Source organism: Squalius cephalus (genome assembly GCF_949319135.1).
Source record: "Squalius cephalus genome assembly, chromosome: 12".
NCBI classification, from domain to species: Eukaryota; Metazoa; Chordata; class Actinopteri; order Cypriniformes; family Leuciscidae; genus Squalius; species Squalius cephalus.
The window spans coordinates 2,938,711-2,951,264 of NC_137133.1; the positions used below are offsets into that span (position 1 = coordinate 2,938,711).

Genomic DNA, 12,554 nt, shown 5'->3' on the forward strand with positions numbered 1-12,554 from the left:
TAATTATATATTTAAGTACTGAGTAATATTATTTTACATATGGTAGGATTAGGATTCGGTTTAGGGTTAGTTGCATGTAATTATGCATAATTTACTGTTATTACTATGGTAAGTACATGTAACATATGTAACAAGGACACTGTCAAATAAAGTGTTACCGTTTTTTTTACTCTCTGTACTTCGTAACTAACTTACCTGTAGTTAACATCCAGCTTAATGTTGCTATATATTTATATCTTTAAAGGAGAACTCCGGTCAATTTTAACATTGAGCTCATTTTTTTGTAAATTTGGAGTGCTGTCAGTACAGAGAACAACGACAAAAATCGGTGTTGCCTACACCGTGTTATCCTCTTTTTAAAATTTGCACCCTGTTGACTTCAATGGGGCAAGTTTTAAACCTGCTTTTAGCCTCTTAACATCCTTGATGTGTCATTACAAGTGCACAGGTCATGTGAGTGATTCCTTCAGAGTGAACACGAGTGAATCTGACTGCAGTAGATGTGAAAGATATGAATAAAAATGATGTTATTTCAGCCAGCGCACATACCTGTATTTACATCCTGTTTTCGGTCGAAGTCCACAGTAGTCGATTGTCGAGTTCACACGCATGATCGTACGTACTAAACCTATGCGCGTGAACTCGACAATCAATTACTTTGGGCTTCGACCGAAAACAGGATGTAAATACAGGTATGTGCGCTGGCTGAAATAACATCATTTTTTTATTCATATCTTTCACATCTACTGCAGTCAGATTCACCCGTGTTCACTCTAAAGGAATCACTCAACATGGCTGGGCACTTGTAATGACATATCAAGGATGTTAAGAGGCTAAAAGCAGGTTTAAAACTTGCCCCATTGAAGTCAACAGGGTGCAAATTTTAAAAAGAGGATAACACGGTGTAGGCAACACCGATTTTTGTCGTTGTTCTCTGTACTGACAACACTCCAAATTTACAAAAAAATTAGCTCAATGTTAAAATTGACCGGAGTTCTCCTTTAAAAATAATTCATATATTTATTGAGTTAAAAGATGCCTCCTACAGCTTTAGTGGTCCATCAAACCCTTCAGCGCTCCTGCATTGATGAAGAATCCTTATGTCAAGTCACACGATTGGCTACTGCTGTTGTTAAACACATGATTGTCACAATTATCCACATAACCCCCCCCCCCCCCCCCCCCCCACTAAAGCTATAGGAGGCACCCCCCCCCCCCAAAAAAATACTGTTTGTATCAGGGGTGAGGCCAAAAATATTTAAGGGGGGTGGGCCTTCATAAAACAGGGTGGGCAAAGCGTAGAGGATGAAAACTGCACGCCAAATTACCAAGAACAAATATAACGCACAGTTTCAAGTTTCAAGAACAAGGAAAGAACGAAATAACAAATTGAACGAATAACGAAACAATATAACAAACAATAACAAATCAAAAATTAAATGAAATGACAAAAGAAACTAAATAACAAAAGAAAGAACAAACAAAATAATAAAAGAAAGAATTAAATAACAAAAGAACAAAAATGAAAGAACATGTAAAATAACACAAATGAAAACAATAAGCAATGAAACAAAGAAAAACGAATAAAACGAAGAGAACAAAACAAAATGAAAAATAATAACAATAATAATGAAAAGGAAGAAAATAATGAACGAGACCAAAATGAACAAAAGAGAAATGAAACAATTACAAAAAAGGAATATAGTAGTCCTGAATCCACCACTAAACCTCACTTTAACTTTGGCCAGGCACATGTGAAATGGGACTGTAAAATAAAGTGCTATCCAAATCATGCAGAAGGAACAAATGAAGAAAATAGAAATAAATAAGAAACAAAAAGGAAGAGAAGAAAGAAAGAGGAGTGAAAACACGAACACCCTGTTCCTCAGTGTCTCAGACTCGTCCCACACGTTTGCAGCGCTCAAAGCCAACCTTTCATCTCACACACCACTCGGAAACAGTTTAGCGGGAGTTAATGATCTCATTAAGTGCTGATGTCCTCATTAAACAGGGTGGGATGTGGAAACGGGCCTCTTACCTGAGCAGACTGTGTGAAGACTGCATGTAGAGGAGCTTTGAGGACGCGGTGTGTGTGAGGCATGACTGCAGGCTCACTGACTGACCAGAATCTCAATACGCCGTCCAAGCCTCTTTCAGCAGCAGAGCGGACGTGTCTCAGAGAGATTAAAGGAGAAAATAAGGCAGCTAATGTGGAGTGGAGGGTCGTGCTTGATCTCTCTGCTGCTGGAGCCCTGTGTGCTGTGCTGAAATAACACAGTCCCTGTGGATTATGGGTAAGGTCGTAGAGAAACGCAGATTATGGGTAATGAAAGAAGTCGAGGGTTTTTCTATTGAACAGTGCGATATCAGGGTGGGAGACCTTGTCTGAGTCGTGAAGCCAAGATGGACGACACAGATCCGCTTAAACTCAGGCTCAAGGTCTTGAAACATTTATGAGAAAGGAATCCGTTTACGGCAGCCGCTTTATAGACAGGGTCACGCTAATGAAAACGCCAAATCCCAGAGCTTTGCCGCCTTCTCACACTGTTGTTTCTGTCGTTTCTCCACACTTCCCCTTTATAATGCATTGTTTGCATATGATATTGGACGCCATTTCTCAAGGATGTTCTGCAAAGTCAACATGAAATCAAATTGGACTCTTGTTTACTTTATTATAGTGTTTCTGTTGTTACTGTTGATGCATCAGTGCAGATTAAACAATGCCCGTCTTTGTATCAGATCCCAATTGATTCACAATGGATCAAATAGTCCTTGCCTACATTTTTCGTTGAATTTTTTTAGGAACATTTAAAGCAGGGTTTCTCAAACTCGGTCCTGGAGGGCCGCTGTCCTGCACAGTTTAGCTCCAACCCTGATCAAACACACCTAGCTGTGAGTTTCTAGTGATCCTGAAGACATTGATTAGCTTGCTGAGGTGTGTTTGATCAGGGTTGGAGCTAAACTGTGCAGGACAGCATTTAAAGGCTTCATTCACCCAAAATGCTGTCGTCCTATAAGTCGTACTCGCCCTCATGTCATTGCAAACCCATAAGACTTTCGTTCATCTTCTCAACAAAAAATGATCATTTTAATGAAACCTAAGAGATTCTTGTCCCTGCATTGAAAGTTCACTCTCCCAAAACTTTGACACTTCAAGACGTTGTTTGACAGTTCATAAAGGGATGGTAAATGATCGCTTTATATAATGAACAGATTTGATTTAGGCTTTTATTCACGTATAAACATTGATAAACACATACATAAAGCACTCAAGGATGGTAAACAGAAGCTCAATCGTACTTGCTTGACACATGAGAACAAACCTCAATAGTTCCAGCACATCAAACAATCTCATTACAGCTTCCTGTTTGATGTGCTCTATGGGAATTGATCAATGTTCATTATATAAAGTGATTGTCTCTCTTCAGAAGAATTGGTAAGACTTAAACCGCTTGATTCAAATGGATTACTTTTACAATCTCTTTACGAACTTTTTGAAGTGTCAATTTTGGTGGATTGGACATTCAATGGAGGGACAGCAAATCTGTGTTTCGAAGATCAATGGTTGTAATGGTTTTGGAAAGACATGATGGTGAGTAAATGATAACAGAATGGTCATTTTGGGGTGAACTTTCCCTTTAAAGGGGTGGTTGAGTATGATTTCACTTTTCTAACTTTAGTCAGTGTGTAATGTTGCTGTTTGAGCATAAACAACATCTGCAAAGTTACATCGCTCAAAGTTCAGAGCAAAGGGAGATATTTGCTTTTAAAGAAATCGTTTTTTAAGGATTACAACAAACGGCTGGTAGAGACTACACCACATTCCTCCTGAGTTAGTGGCATCACTAACTCTAGAATTTACATAAACCCCGCCCCCTGAACACGATTTTTAGATTATCAAGACAAAATATGCTAATCAATGATGAAGATAACTACACATAAGTTACATAAATTCATCAACTAACCATTAAAAAATATTGTCTACATGTTGTCACTTCTTCTTGAGTCTGACTCCGGTTTTGAACATAAACATTGACATTTTCAGTGCATGTCTGTGTGAGTGCAAGCTCGTGAAGCTCCGCCCCCTGTGCCGGGAGCAGCAGCTCATTTGCATTTAAAGGGACAGGCACAAAAACGGTGTGTTTTTGCTCACCCTCAAAAAGTGACAACTTTAACATGCTATATAAAAATATCTGTGGGGTATTTTGAGCTAAAACTTCACATACACACATCAAAGACTTATTTTACATCATGTGAAAAGGGCATTATACCACCACTTTAAGCCTCTGAATTTACATACTGTCCTGCCATTGGTCGTTCAGACAGAGAGCCACACCCTTCCTCTAACAAAACAATATCATGTTATGATAGTGCCATGGTTTTTTATTTGTTTTTATGATGAATTTTCTGCTTGCATGCAAACATACATTTTTGGATGTTAAAATATTCTGACTCTCCCAGTTCATATGTTGATTTCCTCTAAACGACTCAACATGTGTTAAAGCAGTCTGACATGTCAACTCCTGGCTCAGTGGTGTGAGTTTGGGACTGTGCTACATTTTTTATTATTTTTTTCTCCCAAACAAAGGCAGATGGAGAGAGTGTTTGAGAAATCTGTTTTGGAAACGTTACTTTTTTTTTACTGTTTATTTTCAGCGATGTCTTGTCCTCTGTCCAAGAGATTGTCTCTGCCCGCAGGCTACATGTTTTTTATGCCAAAAACACATTATATATTCTCATTGTCCTCTTTGTCCGCAGCTCCTGGAGGGCAGTTTCACCTCGCAGGTCAGCCATGAAGTTGATGGTCTTATCTTCCAGCCTATAGGGGTGAGTCTGACACCAAAACACACACACTGGATGTAACTTTACCTGCAGTGAGAGAGAGAGAGTAAATAAGAGGGTTTGTTTTATGTTCATTCAGAAACATAAGTAATAATCCATCTACTATGCTGTATTATACAGTGTGTTATACAAGCTGCAAACCAAACTGATTTTTAATCTAATCGATCAAATCTTGAGAAAATTCTCAGCCAAAGACAGGCTTTTTGCTTTGCTTGAAGAAAAACATGAATTATGAATGTTGCACAAATATCATATACGTATGTGTCATGTGTAACTGCTACACCAGGACTTAGTTCCTCTATATCATATTTGATACACAAGTTTCTAAAGCCTCAATTAACAACATGATCAAATTAAAGCAATTAAAAGGCCTTTTAGTATAACTGTAAATCATCCACCTTCAGCGTGTGGTTCACTTCTCTTTTTAAACGTATATTTAAATAGTTTATATTGTTATTTCAACATGAACACTTACTGGACTGAAGCAACTTTGGTTTACTTGATTATCCGTGCATCATTTTTTTAGATGCATCAAATATGATCCTTTAGCGTAAGGTTTATTTGTTCATCTCTCAATCATTGTATTGCATTGTATTAAATGTTTTAAAACTACAGAGCTTTGTTCATAAAACTAGGCATTTAAATATCTTACTAAGACATGTTATTGGCAGATATAGAGTGACAGCTGATATTTGCATGCCTTTTATGTAAGTAGTCTGCTGTTATCTGCTATTAAGTAGTCTGTACTGTTGTAAAGATCTCATTGATTTACATTAGTATTTCTCCATATGAATATCAGCAACTGCATCAAATTTAATATTTTTGCTCAGTTTGGGCTTCTTTAAAAAATTGAGGTTTTTTTCTTCCTCGAGTATGTGTTACATATTCTTACTATTACTATCATACTATGTGAACCATAAAAGCCTGATCTATTAATTATCAACAAAAAACACTGTCCTATTAAAACAATGATCTATTTCAAACTATTATTTATTATATTATGCTTTTTGAGAAAACAAAGATATTGCAGGTGCACATTTACATTTATTTAACAAATACAATTTTAGCCTAAATTTCTTCTAGAATGACTTGTGTGCATTCTAGCTTTTATTTCATCTCCTAAGTTATAACATTTAAATGGGGAGGGGGGAGTCACAGAATATTGAGACCGAGATATTTACTTACAAGAATCATGATGCTCAATCAAATAATAAATGATAATAACTCCATACTCCTATTGTTCATCTTTCTATAAATGGGCTGTGCAGGCGTTTAAAAAACAAATCAATTCCTATAGACAAACCCCCGAACATTTGAACTCTCAGAAGAAAGCCCATGATGCCCACATTAGAATTCGCCAGGCATGTGACTTTAAAAACAGATAATCTATGGTCGCAGACAAATTCATAAAAACAAAAGCAGGACCCAGGGGGATAAAGGCAGGAGAGATTCACCGCAGGTGTGCCGGATTCAAAGCAGAAGCTCGACATCAATGTGCCTTTGACAGATTAGAAACACAACAGAAGAGAGAGGCGCTCTCAGCTGCAGAAATCACACAAATACTCATCAAAAAAAGAAATATTTAAAAATAAGTCTTTTTGCAAATGCAAGGTAAAGGTCATACACATACACTCCACATTCCTGTGTGACAACCGATCAATCACATCAATATATTTAAAAGTGGGCTTCAGAAGCCCTGTATTTATACAGCGTAATGTATTTTCTCTGCTGACGTCTCTCATTGCTGCTCTTGTCGTCTTAATGTCTTCGTCTTAATGCTGGAGAAAGTGCACATTAGCCAGGTGTGGTGTAATTTTTCCAATCTTGTATTCAGCGAGCCTCACATGCAGTGCTATCCTCATTTCCACATGTCCTCCAGCTCCTCATATTGAGAGAGAGAGTCATGTGACCCTGAATCCAGCATAATGTACAACAATGAGATCAGCCCTGAGACAGTCAGTCCACATGACCTTTTCCAGAGAGCAGGAGAGGAAACACAAGGCTTTGTACTGTCACACACCTGACAAACATGCTTTGTGGGATATCTTTTTTTAATTCATTGTTGTGATTAACTTTTAATTCAATAAATACTGTCCTGAGGTCAGCCTGAGTATTTCCAGTGAAAGTGAAAGGATGGAAAGGTTTTACTGGAGGAATCTCCACTCACAGCGCACATTACACAAATACTAATTATAATATATAGCTTTAATCACAGGAATAATTTTAAAAATATAAATATAAAACAGTATTTTTGATTTGTAATATGTCACAGTATTACAGTTTTTTTATTTTTTTATTTTTTTTTATTAAATAAATAATTATTATTTTAAAAAATCTTACTGACCCCCAAAACTTTTGAATGGTAGTCTATATTTTGCAAGAAAAATAAAAAGCCAAAATAAATATTTCACATATGGCCTTCTAAAGACAATTAAAAGTAAATCTCATTCATTCACAGTGGGGATTCTTATTACTGTAATATAATAATTTTTTGTAAATAGACATAAATTGAATGCAGCCATATCCATACTTAGCAGAGATGCTCAATAATTCAGCATTCTTCCTGCGCAGGATCCAACCTAAACCCAGCACTCCTGAACCAGGCGATCAAGGTTGTGGGACTCATTAATATTATGGAGACAGGAGGGTTGCAGACTTACATTTTAAATAATGGCCAGTCTATTTTCATTCTGTCTTATCTGCAAATTCAGGGGAGAAATATGCTTAGCTGTGTGGCCAAGACAAATTTTTCATTTTAATATTTGTGAATCATACAATAGATGTGAAAGTAGGTCATTAAAAATGAGTACTAGAATCTACAAACGCAACCGCTGCTCATGCACTGAAGGACAAAGTGAGGAACATAATGTACAGATACAGAGATAGTTACTTTGTTGAGCTTGGAATTAAATTCCAGAGATGTACAATACTGTGCAAAAGTCTTAGGCATGTTAATATCCCCCCTCCAAAACAAAAATGGTTGTAAGTCAGTTATTTCTATCTTTTGCTGTAGTGTGTCAGTAGGAAATATCAGTTTACATTTCCAAACATTCTTTTTGCCATTAATTGTAATAATCCAGTGAGATTTGTGTATGCACAAGGAGTCTGACAACAGCCGGTCTGATCTGATCTCACCATCATCGAGTCCGTCTGTGATTACATGAAGAAACAGAAGAAACTGAGACAGACTAAATCCAGAAGAACTGCGGGAACGTCTCCGAGACGCTTGAAGAAACCTTCCTGCAAAGCTCCCTGAGAAACTATGCGCAAGTGTACCTGGACAAAAGCCGTTTTAAACGCAAAGGGTCGTTACACCATATATTGATTTGAATTAGTTAATAGAAGTTAAATCATAAATAAATTCAATTTGTGATTTTATTTTTGAAAGCATTCTCACTTCATTTTAACACAAGTGCCAGTGCTTTTCACTGTAGCTTTGCAGGAAGGTTTCTTCAAGCGTCTCGGAGACGTTCCCGCAGTTCTTCTGGATTTAGTCTGTCTCAGTTTCTTCTGTTTCTTCATGTAATCACAGACGGACTCGATGATGGTGAGATCAGATCAGACCGGCTGTTGTCAGACTCCTTGTGCATACACAAATCTCACTGGATTATTACAATTAATGGCAAAAAGAATGTTTGGAAATGTAAACTGATATTTCCTACTGACACACTACAGCAAAATATATAAATCACTGACTTAAAACCATTTTTTTGGGGGGGGGATAGTAACATGCCTAAGACTTTTGCACAGTACTGTAGATTCTCAAATAACATTCTTACAAATACAGTAACATCATGTTTTTGTGTTGGGCTGGGAGCATTAGTTTTTAATTTTATTCTTTATTATGATATCAAAGTTAACCATCTGTTGGTCCATATGTATTAGTAGTAGGTTCAACTTCAAATCGTGCTGCTTATTAACTCCGCAGCCTGATGTTTTCCCAAATGTGTCAATAAGACTGTGTCAAAAAGTGGGATTCGATCTGTCAAGGCAGTTTATACAGAGTAAGACATCAATAGCGCAAAGGCTATTTTATGCTCTACAAAAGGTTCTGTGGCAATTATAAAAAGGACAGAGGAGTCCTGCCTCTGGAAATGTTAAATGACTTTGGCACAATGTTGTTGATCAGCCCTGCAGCTTCTGGATTTTTATAGAACAAACCAACCCAAATCTCTTTAGCATTTCAAAAAGACAGGCCCATTCAACCCTTTCTAAAGCCCTTGTGTGCATCCGCCGATAGCACAGCGTGTCAGACTCCCTCTTTGATGCTGAACAATATCACGTCCTTCTGGTCATTCCCTTTTAGGTATTATAGAAGTATTATAGATGCAAGTCTTCCTGCCACAATTTGAACACGCTTTTGCTCGGTGAGCCGCCTCTCGGGTTTCGGTACCAGGCAACTTAACTTCGCTGCCCCCTAAGACACCTTTATTTTGCCCAATTCTGAGGGTGCTGTTACATTTACCTTTGTTCAGTGAGATTCAGCCATCTCAGTAGGAGTCGCATTCAAGGTCGTTCGACTTTCAATGTGTGCGATTTCGCCTCGTTGAGTTTGGAAGTGACCTCTGAGTAACCGATGTTTCGTGCATCGCTGCACTATTGATAATGGACAATGAACCAATGGATAGAATCCCAGAATTTGCTGCAGTTTAGCTGAGTGAAAAAATACATCCAGGACGAAGAACAAAGCGAAATCTCCCATTGCCTGTATTGAATCCAATGTGCTTTCTCTCGATGTTAAACCATTGAAATCAGTCAGTATGTGTTTGCTCACCTGTTAGAGCATGGCGCCTGCAACGTCAAGGTCATGGGTTCAATCCCCAGGGATCACACACAATGGAAAAATGTATACTTTAATGTGCACTGATGCTTTGGATAAAAGCATCTGCCGAATGCTTGGATGTAAATGTCCATTTCACGCAGGACGCTGTGTTATCAAGAGACAATAGCTGGCTTTCTATTCCACAATGTTCCACATTTGGTTTGTGCCTTTATAATAATTCGGGAATACGAAAACACTGAGCTTTTTCATCCGCATCCCCCTGATAAAGCGGCTGATTGACCTCCTAGATTTCTCTGGGGAGAGATGTATTTGCTGTGTTAGAGCGATTAAACATTGGTTTTAAAAGCTGCAGGAGGGACATGTAGTGCAATAGCTCACGTAACAATGGCTCAAATACATCACCGTATAGACCTTATGTAGCCCCGCCTCTTTTCAGCGCTGCGCTCGTTGTCTTTTGACTTCCGGTCTGTATTTTCACAGCGATTCTGCGTGTTTATTAATGAACGGCTCGTTTTAAAATCTTCCCGGTCGACTGACATTTGTTAAGTCATCTGCTTTAAACATTACAGTCCTCATGATAACTTTCGTTAACTTTACATTCATTAAATCCACTTCAAAAGCTAATTACTCCTGGACAGCAGCGCCATAGAAATATACAGAGCGACCGCAAAAACGGAAGTTAAAAGACAATATTCTAAAGATGGCGGCGCCCTCGTTTCTCTGGTGCAGAAGGTCTATACCTGTGAACAGCCACGCTCAAAACAGTTCTGGTGGGTTCTGGAGACTCACTTTAATGGAGGACATTAGTGCAACTCTGATTGGTGGAATTTTCTGTACAGCATCATGGGTAATGTAGTGTTTGTACATAATCCATTTTTGCCAAGTGCATCACATTTTTAATGCAAATTTCAATGCGAGTTTATTCGCATTTCAAGCATTTCCATTCAGGATTTCTTATGTGCACTTTCCTGATATGGAAACCCGGCTGAAGCAGTTTCCCTTGCGTTTGGAACAGGGGCCGGTTTCACAAAGCTATTTTAGACCGGGCTACAGTGTTAGACAAGTCTAAAATTTGCTCATAGACTAGGCTAATGCAAGTTAGACTGTTTCACAAAAATGAAATCGTCAAGTCATCTTCATTTATATAGTGCTTTTAACAATATAGATTGTTTCAAAGCGGCTTTACAGAGATAAACATATAATTTAAGGTAACAGAGATTGTTTTGGCTTTATAGCGGTTCTTTAATAAAGTTATTTTCCAGCTAAAGTTAGTTTTGATTGATTCGCTTCCGTCGCAACGATCATTTGTTATTAAATTAGGGGCCGCTAACACGACACCATTCTCTCTACACAGACTTTAAACGCGAACCTGTGAGAAACGCTGATGGCGTTCACATGCGCATCAAGAATGAATTCTATAGTTGTGTGCGTTTGAATATATGTGAGCAGGTTTAAACTGGTCTTTCCTTATAAATTTTTATACAGAATTTTATTTTGTCACTTCGAGGTAGATGCGCGAAACGAATTTTCCCGACAGCGCTTTATCTGGAGTGGTAAAGGGATCCTCCATAGGGAGAGACTAGTTGGCACTTCAGCACTGCGTTGTCATCGGGTCCAGGCGAAGGTCCTTCATCAGATCTGGATACGGCCTGGATCCGGCAGGCTGCGGGAAAACCTCGGGATAAACAAAGACACTAAAATTAGCGTAGATGCCATTCTTCTTATGATGTAACGAGTACATCAGGATTTATGGGAAGTGTTCCCGGTTCCGGCTGACCTAATCTATACAGCCTAACACTGAATTATAGAAGTCTATAATGTATTATGTGAATGCTATGTCAAAGAGATGTGTTTTTAGTCTAGATTTGAACTGACAGAGTGTGTCTGCTTCCCGGACAATGGTAGGAAGACTGTTCCAGAGTTTTGGTGCTAAATAGGAAAAGGATCTACCGCCAGCAGTCGATTTTGATATTCTAGGTATTATCAACTGACCAGAATTTTGAGATCATAATAGACGTGAAGGACTATAATTTGTTAAGAGCTTGCTCAAGTACTGCGGAGCTAAACCATTTAGTGCTTTGTAAGTAATCAGCAATATTTAAAAATTTATGCGATGTTTGAATTTATGTGATGTTTGACTGACTTAATTTAGACCAAAAAAATTAGACACCTGACCCCCAGGCTAACTGAGGTCTAAGACTCTGTTACCTTGGCAACGAGCAGTAACAATCAATTACATTACAAACAGCCAAAAGAAAAGGGAAAATGGCTCATAATTAAAACATTTCTTCTTGTTACTGCATTCTCCGCTAAATTTCCCAAGTAAAATCACCTTGTAACTGTTATACTCCTCCAACAAACACATATTTTCCGCTGGGGTAAACAGCGCTTACTCGATCTACCATGTTTTTTGTTTTGAAAAGTGTCTTATTTTACCCAGAATGCACTGCAGTGTAGTCCTACTTAAGATAGTCAGAGTCTTAAGTGCTTTGTGCAGCGGTCTGATTTAGATGTCTATCTGAAGTCTGACTATCTACTATATCTAAGCCACAGTCAAAGTCTATCTTTGTGAAACTGGCCCCAGGACTTTGTATCTACATTAAAAAAGGCCAACAGAGTGAATGTTTCTTCATTTTGTGTTGACTTTTCCTGGGTTTGGCAATATTAGGGCTTCTCATAGCAGGGAGGAACACCCAGTTTCTTGTAGATCTCAGCAAGAAGGCAGTGTAATTTGTCAGGTGCAAAAACAATCCTCCTGCTTTATCCCCTTGCTCATACAATGATTGTTTTTGTTTCAGTGAATTTTAGCAGCATCTCTATTTGCCAACAACTTATTATATTGTGCTATAAAAAAGTTTCTTGAGAGCATCTGCAAAGCCATTCATTTTCTGAGAAATGCAATTTTCCTGTTCAATATTGCACTAGAAAA

The 12,554-nt window shown here is 38.1% G+C and overlaps 2 protein-coding genes across 3 annotated transcripts in view; one reads left to right on the plus strand and one right to left on the minus strand.

Moving 5' to 3' along the window:
* Positions 1-12,554, minus strand: part of LOC307168033 (snake venom 5'-nucleotidase-like) — a 475,297-nt gene that overhangs the window by 319,033 nt on the left and 143,710 nt on the right. The gene's annotated exons all lie outside the window — the stretch shown is intronic.
* Positions 1-12,554, plus strand: part of rngtt (RNA guanylyltransferase and 5'-phosphatase) — a 127,309-nt gene that overhangs the window by 74,356 nt on the left and 40,399 nt on the right. Inside the window, exon 12 of the mRNA XM_079887572.1 lies at positions 4,759-4,827. Within this exon, the coding sequence (XP_079743698.1) occupies positions 4,759-4,827 (69 nt within the window). The remainder of the gene's footprint in view (positions 1-4,758; positions 4,828-12,554) is intronic.